This window comes from Oncorhynchus kisutch, linkage group LG20 (assembly GCF_002021735.2).
Source record: "Oncorhynchus kisutch isolate 150728-3 linkage group LG20, Okis_V2, whole genome shotgun sequence".
NCBI classification, from domain to species: Eukaryota; Metazoa; Chordata; class Actinopteri; order Salmoniformes; family Salmonidae; genus Oncorhynchus; species Oncorhynchus kisutch.
Window position 1 is genome coordinate 7,496,781 of NC_034193.2, and position 17,784 is coordinate 7,514,564.

Here is a 17,784-nt window from a genome sequence, read left to right on the forward strand (position 1 = left end):
ACACACACACAGACACACACACACACACACACACACACACACAGAGACACCACACACACAGAGACACCAACCACACACACCACACAGAGGCACACACATCACACAGATGACACCACACACACCACAGAGTACACACACACACACACACACACACACAGAGACACACACACACACACAGTAGACACACACACAACACAGAGACACACACACACACACACCAGAGACACACACCACACACAGAGACACACACACACACACACACACAGAGACACACACACACACAGAGAACACACACACACAGGACACACCACACACAGAAGACACACACACACACACACCAGACACACACACACACACACACTAACAGAGAGAGAGAGAGACAAGCCACAAGAGCCACACACAGAGAAGAGCACCACACACACACACCAGAGAGAGACTACACACACACACACACAGAGAGAGAGACAACACACACACACACAGAGAGAGAGACACACACACACACACAGAGAGAGAGACACACACACACGAGAAGGAGGACACACAACACAGACAGAGAGACACACACACACACACAGAGAGACACGCACACACACACAGAGAGAGCACACACAGTACACACACACACACACACACCACAGAGAGAGACACACACAGTACACACACACAGAGAGAGACACACACAGTACACAGTGACTTCCATGGAAAATAATTTGCACTCTTTCCAGTTAAGGGATATAAAATGGCACCCTATTCCCTATTTAGTGCACTACATTAAACCAGGACTGGCACCCTATGCCATAGTGGTCTGATGAAGTATAGTGTGACCCCCCCCCCCCTCCACCATGGGTCCTACAGTATGGTGTAGAACCCCCCCCCCCCCCCCTCCACCATGGGTCTACAGTATGGTGTAGAACCCCCCCCCCCCACACCATAGGTCTACAGTATGATGTGACCCCACCCCCCACCATGGGTCTACAGTATGGTGTGAACACCCCACCCCCCACCATGGATCTACAGTATGATGTGACCCCCCCACCATGGGTCTACAGTATGATGTGACCCCCCCCCACCCACCATAGGTCTACAGTATGGTGTGACCCCCCCCCACCATGGGTCTACAGTATGATGTGAACACCCCCCCCACCCCCCACCATGGGTCTACAGTATGATGTGACCCCCCCCCACCATGGGTCTACAGTATGATGTGACCCCCCCCCCCCCCCACCATAGGTCTACAGTATGATGTGACCCCCCCCCACCATGGGTCTACAGTATGATGTGACCCCCCCACCATGGGTCTACAGTATGGTGTGAACACCCCACCCCCCACCATGGGTCTACAGTATGATGTGACCCCCCCCCCCACCATGGGTCTACAGTATGATGTGAACCCCCCCACCATGGGTCTACAGTATGATGTGACCCCCCCCACCCACCATGGGTCTACAGTATGATGTGACCCCCCCCACCCACCATGGGTCTACAGTATGATGTGAACACCCCACCCCCCACCATGGGTCTACAGTATGGTGTGAACACCCCACCCCCCACCATGGGTCTACAGTATGGTGTGAACACCCCACCCCCCACCATGGGTCTACAGTATGATGTGACCCCCCCCCCCAACCACCATGGGTCTACAGTATGGTGTGACCCCCCCCCCACCATGGGTCTACAGTATGATGTGAACACCCCACCCCCCACCATGGGTCTACAGTATGGTGTGAACACCCCACCCCCCACCATGGGTCTACAGTATGGTGTGAACACCCCCACCATGGGTCTACAGTATGATGTGACCCCCCCCCCCCCACCATAGGTCTACAGTATGATGTGACCCCCCCCCCCCCCCACCATGGGTCTACAGTATGATGTGACCCCCCCACCATGGGTCTACAGTATGATGTGACCCCACCCCCCACCATGGGTCTACAGTATGGTGTGAACACCCCACCCCCCACCATGGGTCTACAGTATGATGTGACCCCCCCCCACCATGGGTCTACAGTATGATGTGAACCCCCCCACCATGGGTCTACAGTATGATGTGACCCCCCCCACACACCATGGGTCTACAGTATGGTGTGACCCCCCCCACCATGGGTCTACAGTATGATGTGAACACCCCACCCCCCTCCATGGGTCTACAGTATGGTGTGAACACCCCATCCCCCACCATGGGTCTACAGTATGGTGTGAACACCCCACCCCCCACCATGGGTCTACAGTATGATGTGACCCCCCCCCACCCACCATGGGTCTACAGTATGGTGTGACCCCCCCCCACCATGGGTCTACAGTATGATGTGAACACCCCACCCCCCACCATGGGTCTACAGTATGGTGTGAACACCCCACCCCCCACCATGGGTCTACAGTATGGTGTGAACACCCCACCCCCCACCATGGGTCTACAGTATGATGTGACCCCCCCCCCACCATAGGTCTACAGTATGGTGTGACCCCCCCACCATGGGTCTACAGTATGGTGTAGACCAATCACCCACCCCCCTCCGACCGACTGACACACACACTGGTTTCAATTACTCTGATGAAGGTGTTCAGATTACCCCCAATGTGGGAACTTTTCCGCCTGCTACGTTAGAAAGGTCATAGGTTACCGCTATAGAAAGGTCATAGGGTTACCGCCATAGAAAGGCCATAGGTTAACGCCACAGAAAGGCCATAGGTTAACGCCACAGAAAGGCCATAGGTTAACGCCACAGAAAGGCCATAGGTTACCGCTATAGAAAGGTCATAGGGTTACCGCCATAGAAAGGCCATAGGTTAACGCCACAGAAAGGCCATAGGTTACCGCTATAGAAAGGCCATAGGTTACCGCCACAGAAAGGTCATAGGTTACCGCCACAGAAAGGTCATAGGTTACCGCCACAGAAAGGTCATAGGTTACCGCCACAGAAAGGTCATAGGTTACCGCCACAGAAAGGTCATAGGTTACCGCCACAGAAAGGTCATAGGTTACCGCCACAGAAAGGTCATAGGTTAAACGCCACAGAAAGGTCATAGGTTAACGCCACAGAAAGGTCATAGGTTCCCGCCATAGAAAGGTCAAGGTCCTGATCTTTACAACACCAAGGTGAAGTTATATTAGACTGGACCGAAGTCAGGTTGAGTGTGTAACACTATCGCATCCCACTGCGGATCCTGGTTGATGATTCCTACACATTTCTGCCTCCATGCTCCTATCTTGTAAAAAAAAAAATACCAAGGAACTTCAGAATTTCAGTCTACTTAAAAAAGTTCTAGTAGTCTAGTCAAGATATAATAACAAAGTGCCAATTTCCTCATAATCTGAAGCCACAACCAGATATAGTTTAGGGGTTCTGATATACCTGTAGGTTATAGTTTAGGGGTTCTGATATACCTGTAGGTTGTAGTTTAGGGCTGGGTTCTGATATACCTGTAGGTTATAGTTTAGGGTTCTGATATACCTGTAGGTTATAGTTAGGGGTTCTGATATACCTGTAGGTTATAGTTTAGGGGTTCTGATATACCTGTAGGTTATAGTTAGGGGTCTGATACCTGTAGGTTATAGTTTAGGGGTTCTGATATACCTGTAGGTTATAGTTTAGGGGTTCTGATATACCTGTAGGTTATAGTTTAGGGGTTCTGATATACCTGTAGGTTATAGTTTAGGGGTTCTGATATACCTGTAGGTTATAGTTTAGGGGTTCTGATATACCTGTAGGTTATAGTTTAGGGGTTCTGATATACCTGTAGGTTATAGTTTAGGGGTTCTGATATACCTGTAGGTTATAGTTTAGGGGTTCTGATATACCTGTAGGTTATAGTTTAGGGGTTCTGATATACCTGTAGGTTATAGTTTAGGGGTTCTGATATACCTGTAGGTTATAGTTTAGGGGTTCTGATATACCTGTAGGTTATAGTTTTAGGGGTTCTGATATACCTGTAGGTTATAGTTTAGGGGTTCTGATATACCTGTAGGTTATAGTTTAGGGGTTCTGATATACCTGTAGGTTATAGTTTAGGGGTTCTGATATACCTGTAGGTTATAGTTTAGGGGTTCTGATATACCTGTAGGTTATAGTTTAGGGGTTCTGATATACCTGTAGGTTATAGTTTAGGGGTTCTGATATACCTGTAGGTTATAGTTTAGGGGTTCTGATATACCTGTAGGTTATAGTTTAGGGGTTCTGATATACCTGTAGGTTATAGTTTAGGGGTTCTGATATACCTGTAGGTTGTAGTTTAGGGGTTCTGATATACCTGTAGGTTATAGTTTAGGGGTTCTGATATACCTGTAGGTTATAGTTTAGGGGTTCTGATATACCTGTAGGTTATAGTTTAGGGGTTCTGATATACCTGTAGGTTAGGTTTAGGGGTTCTGATATACCTGTAGGTTATAGTTTAGGGGTTCTGATATACCTGTAGGTTATAGTTTAGGGGTTCTGATATACCTGTAGGTTATAGTTTAGGGGTTCTGATATACCTGTAGGTTATAGTTAGGGGTTCTGATATACCTGTAGGTTATAGGTTAGGGGTTCTGATATACCTGTAGGTTATAGTTTAGGGGTTCTGATATACCTGTAGGTTATAGTTTAGGGGTTCTGATATACCTGTAGGTTATAGTTTAGGGGTTCTGATATACCTGTAGGTTATAGTTTAGGGGTTCTGATATACCTGTAGGTTATAGTTTAGGGCTGGGTTCTGATATACCTGTAGGTTATAGTTTAGGGCTGGGTTCTGATATACCTGTAGGTTATAGGTTAGGGCTGGGTTCTGATATACCTGTAGGTTATAGGTTAGGGCTGGGTTCTGATATACCTGTAGGTTATAGTTTAGGGCTGGGTTCTGATATACCTGTAGGTTATAGGTTAGGGCTGGGTTCTGATATACCTGTAGGTTATAGGTTAGGGCTGGGTTCTGATATACCTGTAGGTTATAGTTTAGGGCTGGGTTCTGATATACCTGTAGGTTATAGGTTAGGGCTGGGTTCTGATATACCTGTAGGTTATAGTTTAGGGCTGGGTTCTGATATACCTGTAGGTTATAGTTTAGGGATGGGTTCTGATATACCTGTAGGTTATAGTTTAGGGCTGGGTTCTGATATACCCGTAGGTTATAGTTTAGGGCTGGGTTCTGATATACCTGTAGGATATAGTTTAGGGCTGGGTTCTGATATACCTGTAGGTTGTAGTTTAGGGCTGGGTTCTGATATACCTGTAGGTTATAGTTTAGGGGTTCTGATATACCTGTAGGTTATAGTTTAGGGCTGGGTTCTGATATACCTGTAGGTTATAGTTTAGGGCTGGGTTCTGATATACCTGTAGGTTATAGTTTAGGGGTTCTGATATACCTGTAGGTTATAGTTTAGGGCTGGGTTCTGATATACCTGTAGGTTATAGTTTAGGGGTTCTGATATACCTGTAGGTTATAGTTTAGGGCTGGGTTCTGATATACCTGTAGGTTATAGTTTAGGGGTTCTGATATACCTGTAGGTTATAGTTTAGGGGTTCTGATATACCTGTAGGTTATAGTTTAGGGTTAGGGCTGGGTTCTGATATACCTGTAGGTTATAGTTTAGGGTTAGGGCTGGGTTCTGATATACCTGTAGGTTATAGTTTAGGGCTGGGTTCTGATATACCTGTAGGTTATAGTTTAGGGGTTCTGATATACCTGTAGGTTATAGTTTAGGGGTTCTGATATACCTGTAGGTTATAGTTTAGGGCTGGGTTCTGATATACCTGTAGGTTATAGTTTAGGGGTTCTGATATACCCGTAGGTTATAGTTTAGGGCTGGGTTCTGATATACCTGTAGGTTATAGTTTAGGGCTGGGTTCTGATATACCTGTAGGTTATAGTTTAGGGATGGGTTCTGATATACCTGTAGGTTATAGTTTAGGGCTGGGTTCTGATATACCCGTAGGTTATAGTTTAGGGCTGGGTTCTGATATACCTGTAGGTTATAGTTTAGGGATGGTTCTGATATACCTGTAGGTTATAGGTTAGGGCTGGGTTCTGATATACCCGTAGGTTATAGTTTAGGGCTGGGTTCTGATATACCTGTAGGTTATAGTTTAGGGGTTCTGATATACCTGTAGGTTATAGTTTAGGGCTGGGTTCTGATATACCTGTAGGTTATAGTTTAGGGCTGGGTTCTGATATACCTGTAGGATATAGTTTAGGGCTGGGTTCTGATATACCTGTAGGTTATAGTTTAGGGCTGGGTTCTGATATACCTGTAGGTTGTAGTTTAGGGGTTCTGATATACCTGTAGGTTATAGTTTAGGGGTTCTGATATACCTGTAGGTTATAGTTTAGGGGTTCTGATATACCTGTAGGTTATAGTTTAGGGGTTCTGATATACCTGTAGGTTATAGTTTAGGGGTTCTGATATACCTGTAGGTTATAGTTTAGGGGTTCTGATATACCTGTAGGTTATAGTTTACAGTTCCCCCCTCCACATCTTCCTCCTCCTCCTCCCCCCTCTTCCCCTCCACCCCCCTCTTCCCCCTCCTCCCCCCTCTTCCTCCTCCTCCGCCCTCTTCCTCCTCCTCCGCCCTCCCCTCTCTTCCTCCTCCTCCCCCTGCAATACATCCATAGATCAATCATTAACCAATCTGCAATACATCCATAGATCAATCATTAACCAATCTGCAATACATCCATAGACCAATCATTAACCAATCTGCAATACATCCATAGACCAATCATTAACCAATCTGCAATACATCCATTGACCAATCATTAACCAATCTTCAATACATCCATTTACCAATCATTAACCAATCTGCAATACATCCATATACCAATCATTAACCAATCTGCAATACATCCATAGTGTACCATTAGATGCTGAAAGAAGTGCTTCTCTATGAGGGAGAATGCATCTCTGTCCTAAATGGCACTCTACTCCCTCTATAGTGCATTGCTTTTGACCAGAGCCCAATGGGATACCCTATGGACCATGGTCAAAAGTAGTGCACTATATAGGAAACAGGGTCCTATTTAGGACACAGACTCAGTCACTACTCTACCATGATTAAATGACATTCAATGGAGCCAGGAAATGCCCAGCATGATAACTTCCTGCCCACAACATAAGACTTCTTCATTGAGTTAAGTCACTTCCTCCTCCACAGCCATTTTGGTTTGAGAATGCCTGTCAGATGCTATTAGTGCTGACCTGGAGTGACCTCCGAGACCTCAGGGCACACACACACACACACACATTTTAAATACTTTATTTGAATCCACCAATCAAATTGACAGGAAAAAGGATCCAAAACAAGGTCCCTGTCTGCATTGCACTCAAGGTTACAGCAAGAACTTCAGTAAGGCCCATTCTACTGCCAATGTTATTCTATGGAGATTGCATGGCTGTGTGCTCGAGATTGCATGCCTACAACGGGTGTGGCTGAAATAGCCCGAATCCACTAATTTGAAGGTGTGTCCACATACTTTTGTACATATAGTGTATACACTTCATTTTGGGGTTTTAAAAAGTTACATTGTCTAAGCTAATTACACAGGAAACAGACAACACATGGGCAGTATGTTTTCTCCCCAGTGAGAGAGAGAGAGAGACTAAGGTGCGTGTGACATTTTGTGAACGTCAGTTCCCCTCAGACACAATTAATCTATCCCTGAGCGCTCTCCCTTGGCCCAGGAAGTGCTGTCAGGATTATCCTAAATTAAGAAATGATTAATTGATTTGTCAGAGAGACGTCACTGATTTTGAGAAGAGCAGCAGGGCAAAAATGTTTTGCTGCTTTTCAATGACATAATGACATGATGCCACTGAATAGACTACTAGACTATAGTGACTAATACTGACATGATGCCACTGAATAGACTACTAGACTATAGTGACTAATACTGACATGATGCCACTGAATAGACTACTAGACTATAGTGACTAATACTGACATGATGCCACTGAATAGACTACTAGACTATGGTGACTAATACTGACATGATGCCACTGAATAGACTACTAGACTATAGTGATTAATACTGACATGATGCCACTGAATAGACTACTAGACTATGGTGACTAATACTGACATGATGCCACTGAATAGACTACTAGACTATAGTGACTAATACTGACATGATGCTACTGAATAGACTACTAGACTATAGTGATTAATACTGACATGATGCCACTGAATAGACTACTAGACTATGGTGACTAATACTGACATGATGCCACTGAATAGACTACTAGACTATGGTGACTAATACTGACATGATGCCACTGAATAGACTACTAGACTGTGGTGACTAATACTGACATGATGCCACTGAATAGACTACTAGACTATAGTGATTAATACTGACATGATGCTACTGAATAGACTACTAGACTATGGTGACTAATACTGACATGATGCCACTGAATAGACTACTAGAATATAGTGACTAATACTGACATGATGCCACTGAATAGACTACTAGACTATGGTGACTTGATGCCACTGAATAGACTACTAGACTATGGTGACTTGATGCCACTGAATAGACTACTAGACTATAGTGACTAATACTGACATGATGCCACTAAATAGACTACTAGACTAGTACAGTATAGAGTATAGAGCAATATAGAGTGGGCAGTATAGAGTATAGAGCAATATAGAGTGGGCAGTATAGAGTGGGCAGTATAGAGTGGGCAGTATAAAGTATAGGGCAATATAGAGTGGGCAGTATAGAGTATAGGGCAATATAGAGTGGGCAGTATAGAGTGGGCAGTATAGAGTAATATAGAGTGGGCAGTAAAGAGCCATATAGAGTGGGCAGTATAGAGTATATAGCAATATAGAGTGGGCAGTATAGAGTATAGAGCAATATAGAGTGGGCAATATAGAGTATAGAGTATATAGCAATATAGAGTGGGCAGTATAGAGTATATAGCAATATAGAGTGGGCAGTATAGAGTATATAGCAATATAGAGTGGGCAGTATAGAGTATATAGCAATATAGAGTGGGCAGTATAGAGTATAGAGCAATATAGAGTGGGCAGTATAGAGTATAGAGCAATATAGAGTGGGCAGTATAGAGTATAGAGCAATATAGAGTGGGCAGTATAGAGTATAGAGTATATAGCAATATAGAGTGGGTAGTATAGAGTATAGAGCAATATAGAGTGGGAAGTATAGAGTATAGAGTATAGAACAATATAGAGTGGGCAGTATAGAGTATAGAGTATAGAACAATATAGAGTGGGCAGTATAGAGTATATAGCAATATAGAGTGGGCAGTATAGAGTATAGAGCAATATAGAGTGGGCAGTATAGAGTATAGAGCAATATAGAGTGGGCAGTATAGAGTATAGAGTATATAGCAATATAGAGTGGGTAGTATAGAGTATAGAGCAATATAGAGTGGGCAGTATAGAGTATAGAGTATAGAACAATATAGAGTGGGCAGTATAGAGTATATAGCAAATAGAGTGGGCAGTATAGAGTATAGAGCAATATAGAGTGGGCAGTATAGAGCAATATAGAGTGGGCAGTATAGAGTATATAGCAATATAGAGTGGGCAATATAGAGTGGGCAGTATAGAGTATAGAGCAATATAGAGTGGGCAGTATAGAGTACAGAGCAATATAGAGTGGGCAGTATAGAGTATAGAGCAATATAGAGTGGGCAGTATAGAGTATAGAGCAATATAGAGTGGGCAATATAGAGTGGGCAGTATAGAGTATAGAGCAATATAGAGTGGGCAGTATAGAGTACAGAGCAATATAGAGTGGGCAGTATAGAGTATAGAGTATAGAGCAATATAGAGTGGGCAGTATAGAGTATAGAGCAATATAGAGTGGGCAGTATAGAGTATAGAGCAATATAGAGTGGGTAGTATAGAGTATAGAGTATAGAGCAATATAGAGTGGGCAGTATAGAGTATAGAACAATATAGAGTGGGTAGTATAGAGTATAGAGTATAGAAGAATATAGAGTGGGCAGCATAGAGTATAGAACAATATAGACTGGGCAGTATAGAGTATAGAGCAATATAGAGTGGGCACTATAGAGTATAGAGCAATATAGAGTGGGAAATATAGAGTATAGAGTATAGAGCAATATAGAGTGGGCAGTATAGAGTATAGAGCAATATAGAGTGGGCAGTATAGAGCAATATAGAGTGGGCAATATAGAGTGGGCAGTATAGAGTATAGAGCAATATAGAGTGGGCAGTATAGAGTATATAGCAATATAGAGTGGACAGTATAGAGTATAGAGTATATAGCAATATAGAGTGGACAGTATAGAGTATATAGCAATATAGAGTGGACAGTATAGAGTATATAGCAATATAGAGTGGACAGTATAGAGTATATAGCAATATAGAGTGGACAGTATAGAGTATATAGCAATATAGAATGGGCAGTATAGAGTATACAGTATAGAGCAATATAGAGTGGGCAGTATAGAGCAATATAGAGTGGGCAGTAGAGTATAGAGCAATATAGAGTGGGAAGTATAGAGTATAGAGATATATAGAGTGGGCAGTATAGAGTATAGAACAATATAGAGTGGGTAGTATAGAGCAATATAGAATGGGCAGTATAGAGTATAGAGCAATATAGAGTGGGCACTATAGAGTATAGAGATATATAGAGTGGGAAATATAGAGTATAGAGTATAGAGCAATATAGAGTGGGCAGTATAGAGTATAGAGCAATATAGAGTGGGCAGTATAGAGCAATATAGAGTGGGCAGTATAGAGTATAAAGCAATATAGAGTGGGCAGTATAGAGTATAGAGCAATATAGAGTGGGTAGTATAGAGTATAGAACAATATAGAGTGGGCAGTATAGAGTATAGAACAATATATAGTGGGCAGTATAGAGTATAGAGCAATATAGAGTGGGCAGTATAGAGTATAGAACAATATAGAGTGGGCAGTATAGAATATAGAGCAATATAGAGTGGGCAGTATAGAGCAATATAGCAATATAGAGTGGACAGTATAGAGTATAGAGTATAGAGCAGTATAGAGTATAGAGTATATAGCAATATAGAGTGGACAGTATAGAGTATAGAGTATATAGCAATATAGAGTGGACAGTATAGAGTATATAGCAATATAGAGTGGACAGTATAGAGTATAGAGCAATATAGAGTGGGCAGTATAGAGCATATAGCAATATAGAGTGGGCAGTATAGAGTATAGAGTATAGAGCAGTATAGAGTATAGAGTATATAGCAATATAGAGTGGACAGTATAGAGTATAGAGTATATAGCAATATAGAGTGGACAGTATAGAGTATATAGCAATATAGAGTGGACAGTATAGAGTATAGAGCAATATAGAGTGGGCAGTATAGAGTATAGAGTAATATAGAGTGGGCAGTATAGAGTATAGAGCAATATAGAGTGGGCAGTATAGAGTATAGAGTATATAGCAATATAGAGTGGGCAGTATAGAGCAATATAGAGTGGGCAGTAGAGTATAGAGCAATATAGAGTGGGAAGTATAGAGTATAGAGATATATAGAGTGGGCAGTATAGAGTATAGAACAATATAGAGTGGGTAGTATAGAGCAATATAGAATGGGCAGTATAGAGTATAGAGCAATATAGAGTGGGCACTATAGAGTATAGAGATATATAGAGTGGGAAATATAGAGTATAGAGTATAGAGCAATATAGAGTGGGCAGTATAGAGTATAGAGCAATATAGAGTGGGCAGTATAGAGCAATATAGAGTGGGCAGTATAGAGTATAAAGCAATATAGAGTGGGCAGTATAGAGTATAGAGCAATATAGAGTGGGTAGTATAGAGTATAGAACAATATAGAGTGGGCAGTATAGAGTATAGAACAATATATAGTGGGCAGTATAGAGTATAGAGCAATATAGAGTGGGCAGTATAGAGTATAGAACAATATAGAGTGGGCAGTATAGAATATAGAGCAATATAGAGTGGGCAGTATAGAGCAATATAGCAATATAGAGTGGACAGTATAGAGTATAGAGTATAGAGCAGTATAGAGTATAGAGTATATAGCAATATAGAGTGGACAGTATAGAGTATAGAGTATATAGCAATATAGAGTGGACAGTATAGAGTATATAGCAATATAGAGTGGACAGTATAGAGTATAGAGCAATATAGAGTGGGCAGTATAGAGCATATAGCAATATAGAGTGGGCAGTATAGAGTATAGAGTATAGAGCAGTATAGAGTATAGAGTATATAGCAATATAGAGTGGACAGTATAGAGTATAGAGTATATAGCAATATAGAGTGGACAGTATAGAGTATATAGCAATATAGAGTGGACAGTATAGAGTATAGAGCAATATAGAGTGGGCAGTATAGAGTATAGAGTAATATAGAGTGGGCAGTATAGAGTATAGAGTAATATAGAGTGGGCAGCTGTGCATTTGGACAATGAATAGACACTGCTGTAAATAAAGCCTAATAAAAACAGTCTATGCAGACCGGTTGTGCTATAGTCAATCAGAGCTACAGTAGACCTATATGCAAATTAGACATTTGCCAAATGTGCCTGCCGTCATTCACTTTGAACTGGACTGTGTGTTTACAGGAAGTAGCAACAGCGTGACTTTAGATCATTGGAACACATTTCACCAAAAGCCACAAAATAACACCTGAATGGATTTCTGGAAATATGTCAACAACACGGGAGTCCTCTTACATTTGGGAACTTCACAGTCCTACTGATCAAATACCCTTGAAAAGGTAGGCTCCGTCTCCCTCAGTTATACACATCAACAAGACCAACAACTAATTATTGCCAAAGCGATATGAGCTCAAATCTAACGAGGGAACATTAGATATACCTTCTCAAACTTTTCAGCTAGTTGATCGTCAAAATTGCACTGATAAACAATGGAGAATAGTAGCCGGGTCGCTCTCCTGCAGCTTGCTTGCATGCTTGTCCCAACCCACGGTTTGAAAACTGAATTGGAACTTGCCTGACAGCCCGCCCATTTGATCGTTGCCAAATACATTTGATTGACAACTAAAAGATATGCTAACTGTGGATAACAGTTGTTCAAGTTCAGAATAACTAGCTAGCAAAGCGATTCACATTCCTTGTTAGCTAACTAAATGACACCTGTAGCATCTCTTGCTGTAGCCAACAGAAAAATACACGAGGGGGAAAAAGTCAGTCATTCACCCACTCCTCCAATGACATGTCATCCTCCCATACAGAAGGCGAAGGTTAGACTTTGTGTTTTTATCTTTCGAAATAAATAGCTAGTTACATAAATAGTTACACTTGCCCAGGGGTGTCAAACTCGAATCAGCGTATGTGTTGAGAAAATTTTAAAAACTCATTTGTGGGCCCAGATATAGCCTATTTGTTGTTGTTTTTTAAACGTGCAACTTGTGACCCAAACTGACCAATGTTTTATTAGGAAAAAAATAGGGTCCTTTATAATGGTCCACTTTTATACATAAGATGCTGTATATTAACATGTTAAAACAAAATAGATAAATATTATTTATCCAGCCTTTGCTGCTATGCTTACATATGTGCATAATATGCTGCGAACCCTAATCAAAAATAATTTAATAACTCCAAGTAACAAAATCGTAGCTATAGGTTGTTGTAACGTTTATAATTAAACGTTTGTTTGTTTTACACTGCCTGGATCACCGGTGCGGTTGAATGCAGCATTGCTGTGTGTTGCACTCAATATGTGTTGTAGTTGAGTAGCCAACCTAGGCTACTGCTCAAATGTTGCTGTAATAGGCCTACACGTTTCTATTTTGCATTGGGTGTTTTGTTGCAGATTTAGTTGTTTGGTTATTCATTGTCAAGCTGTTCATCTGAAGCCAGGCTGCAACATTTGAGTAGCCTAGCTAGGATTGTGGCATGTGTCTGTACACTTTCCCTCCACTGTGTGCTGTAAACCGAACACAGGGAAAGCAGCGCAATTGAAGTTGAATTCACCTATGCAAGCGCATCAGACTGTAATTTCATAAAGTAGATAACATAACTGTTGACTCATTTACATTCGCTTGTGTGTCCTATTCGACCCGCGGGAGTTGTGTTTGACATATGTGCGCTTAACCCACGTTATGATTGACTTGTGATCACTGCCCTTGCTAATTTGATTGCATTGATATTCCCATTCTTAGGGTGCGTTTGTAATTTCACTCTGGCTCTAATATGATTTCAGAACACTCTCGTCTGAGTGTGCCAGACCGCAGAATAATTTATTAATTTACGAACGCACAACACCCCGTAGAATATGGCTGTTGTCATTAACCTTCATTAAATTGTATATTTTTTGACATGCAAAGAACCAAATGGCGTTCCATAGCACAGTTACCATGAAACAGCTTAACCAGCTCAGCTAGGGAGAGAAAAAAGGTCAGAGTGAGGTGTTCGCTCTTTTATGTCTGGAAGTAGCTAGCAAGCTAGCTAACTTTTAGTGCTTTTTTTAAATGGATTTTACCTTTATTTAACTAGGCAAGTCAGTTAAGAACTCATTCTTATTTTCAATGACGGCCTAGGAACAGTGGGCCTGTTCAGGGGCAGAACGACAGATTTGTACCTAGCAACCTTCCAGTTACTAGTACTACGCTCTAACCACTAGGCTACCCTGCCGCTTGGCTGTTTTTGTGAGGTCGGGTCGCTCGGATCTACCCTACTCCTCCGCCAGAGCGTCCAGTATGCGAAACGCTCTGAATTTACAAACAGTCGTCCCGTTTTTGTTTATCATATTAGGTAATTGAACATTAAATGGTGCATCAAGAATGGGTGGAGACAGCAATTAATGTACCAGGCGAGCTGGGATTTATTACTGGATAGTAATAGTTTTTGGACTACCAAGAAATGTATTAATGAATTATATGAATTATTCATTCAACTGCATCCATCTATTCTGCCAACAATACATAATAGCACATCATCGGATTTAGAGTCTAATATAACTAATATTTTTAAAACCTCTTATAAAGTTGATTTTGAAGCATAAAATTGCTATTTTTGACAATGGGGCGGCAGGGTAGCCTAGTGGTTAGAGCGTTGGACTAGTAACTGGAAGGTTGCAAATCCAAATCCCCGAGCTGACAAGGTACAAATCTGTCGTTCTGCCCCTGAACAGGCAGTAAACCCACTGTTCCTAGGCCGTCATTGAAAATAAGAATTTGTTCTTAACTTACTTGCCTAGTTAAATAAAGGTAAAAAAATAAATTTAAAAATGACTGTTTGTTTCATATCTTCAAAGTAGGTAAAAAGTCACTTTAAATGGCCTTTTCAGCCAGACGTAATATAGTAGAGGAAGTTATTTTTGCATAGTTGCTATGCAAAAGGGTTGGTCGTACGTTCTACGCGAAATGGCTGCTGTGCAGGCTGGATAAGGTTATTGTCATCTCCTAGCTAGGTAGCCAACTTAAACTAACTCAGTCATGTCAAACATTGAACCTGTAACGACGGGACACTAGCTGCATTTTCTTTTGTTAGAGATTTTTATTTTTTATAATAATAAAAATAAATAATGACCTTGATCAGTTGATGCGTGATTTCACCTTGGCTCAGAAAAAAAATGTATCTTCTCGTCTGGGCACCGTTCACTCTCTATGTATTGTACAGAGATCAACTTCTAAAGTAAAACATTGTTTCCGAGGTTGGACAGACAGACAAACGTTATATTAACCCCCGCTGCACCGAAGTAAATGCTAGGCTGGAAGCAACGTGAAATAATATGCGAGTTTAAATAAATACAAGCGATGATTCGGGACAGCAACATGAACATGATATTCTGATGGAGGCACAGTGATCATTTTCTGATTGAACTGTTAGCAGGCATAGTGTGTGCATGTGATGGCCAATATAGCACGGTTTGGAAGACTGCTTGCACAAGCAGCATCCAAGGTCCAAACAAGCAGTTTAAGAACAATCAAGTGTAACTGTAGTCCTACTGTAGGTACGATGCGTCAGTGAAAAACGCGCCTAAATAGGTGGCTGCCGTGTAGGGCTAGTCAAGGGAAATCTTGATAGGTCGACTCTACAGACAGGCGTAATATACGTTATTTCGCTTTTACGTTTAACTTTGTATGTAAGTTCAACATAACAATGGGGCCTATCTACTGAGCCATAGCCGCGCAGTCTTGCAAGGAATGAACGCGCAATGCATAGACAGAATCTGGACTTTAGGTTCTGGAGAAACGGGTCAACAGTGATGCTGCTTCTTTCGCGCCACCAGCTCCGTACACCAATTTTACCACAACAATAGACCAGGGATTTCATTCCGGTACTCTCTTCGTAAAGTATAGGACTGTGTCTACTCCTCATCGTTCTACTAGGCTAAACTACATGTTGAGGTATTCTAATGTTCCCTGATAACACCCATGTTTCGGATGTTATCACTGATCAGCTATCAATCTGTTGCCATTCCGAAAGTTGGATAGGCTATTTTCAAGTTGTTATAATTGGAAGTGATCATAACAAGAAATGTGTATTAATTCTGTAGGGTATTTACTGTTTGTCTTTTGTATCTCTGTTTTGCTTCTCGTAGTGTATTGATGTGTATATCATTTGTCTTTGCAGGGTTAATCTGTAAAAGAGACATAAGTCTCTCAACATGTCTCCCTGTGAAAATAAAAGTTCAATACGTTTAATATATATATATATATGTTTATAATCGAGCATTAATGTGTAGCCTAATTGTGATCACGGCAAAGTCCAAAAACTATAGCCACAAAATCCCGCGTTCAAATCGTGCATAATAAGACATGCGTAAAATGTGGGGAATACCAACACATTTATATTCTGAATTGATGGACATGATCCCCATTGATAAAGATGGGATTCAACAGTTTGACTGTTGCAAAGAAAAAGTACTTACTTGGGCCCAGAAAACAGTCCGTTATCCTTCGAAAACAGCTTGTCGAAGACGGACCATCATCCATGTCTGCCTGTGAGAGAGCAGAGCGCAAGGAGGGACACTCTACGGAGAGAAACCAGGGGGCTGTGCTTCTCTGCTCAAACTGCCGCTGTTCAATACCAAAACTGGAAAGGTTGATCCAGATTGCCTGGAGATTATAGGTCCTACAATACCACTAGCCAACCGAGCTGGGGGGGGGGGGGGGGGGTCGTAAGCAGTGCGTGATCCGTGATGAGCACGGTAGCCTACGGTACACGGTAGAGGCGAGAGCAGCGGCGGTACAGGGTCTGCCCACTCCCTTGCCTTACGAGGTGTAGCTAAACGTCGGTTGAACCGCCTCCTCTCCTCGCCGTGGCAGCAGTTAAACCGTGAATGTGCATGAGGAAGAGAAAGAGAGGAGGGAGACGACGAAGGAACGGAGGGAGGCACGGACTGGTAGGAGGGACAAATAGGACTGTACTCTGCCCTACAAAGGCAAAATGCAGTAACTATACCCTAGCCTAGTAGAGGGAGAAAAAAAATGAAAAGTGTAGAGTATTGTCTGCGCTGGAGATGAATGCTGACTACTCCTGTCTCCCCACCCTTGTGGAAAAACCACATGATTTGCACATATGTGAAATCAGGTTTGCTGTCATCTAAGAGGGTGTGAGTTCAAATCCCAGGTGTGGTTACGTCCCATGTATGCTAACCAACATTGAGGTCAATTCTATTAAAGTTCCAGTCATTTCTGAAAGTAAACCCAATTATACATTTTCACAAGATTTCACAGGCGATGCCCGCAAACAAAAATGAGTCTTTATGATAAACACACTATGCTTTAAACATACAGTGTTTTCAATTGACATATTTGGCACACTTTGCCATACATTGTATATACCATACTTTAACATGTCATTCATTACCTGGGATTTGAACTAAT

The 17,784-nt window shown here is 42.0% G+C and overlaps 1 protein-coding gene across 2 annotated transcripts in view; it reads right to left on the reverse strand.

Annotated features, from left to right (window-relative positions):
• LOC109883317 (cAMP and cAMP-inhibited cGMP 3',5'-cyclic phosphodiesterase 10A) overlaps positions 1-17,044 on the reverse strand; it is a 133,319-nt gene extending 116,275 nt beyond the window's left edge. For both annotated transcript variants that reach the window (XR_004204515.1, XM_031799700.1), the window contains exon 1: positions 16,827-17,044. Coding sequence is in view for 1 of the 2 variants with exons in the window: in XM_031799700.1 (XP_031655560.1) it covers positions 16,827-16,890 (64 nt within the window). In the remaining variant the exon portion in view is untranslated. The remainder of the gene's footprint in view (positions 1-16,826) is intronic.
• Positions 17,045-17,784: the final 740 nt, after the last annotated feature.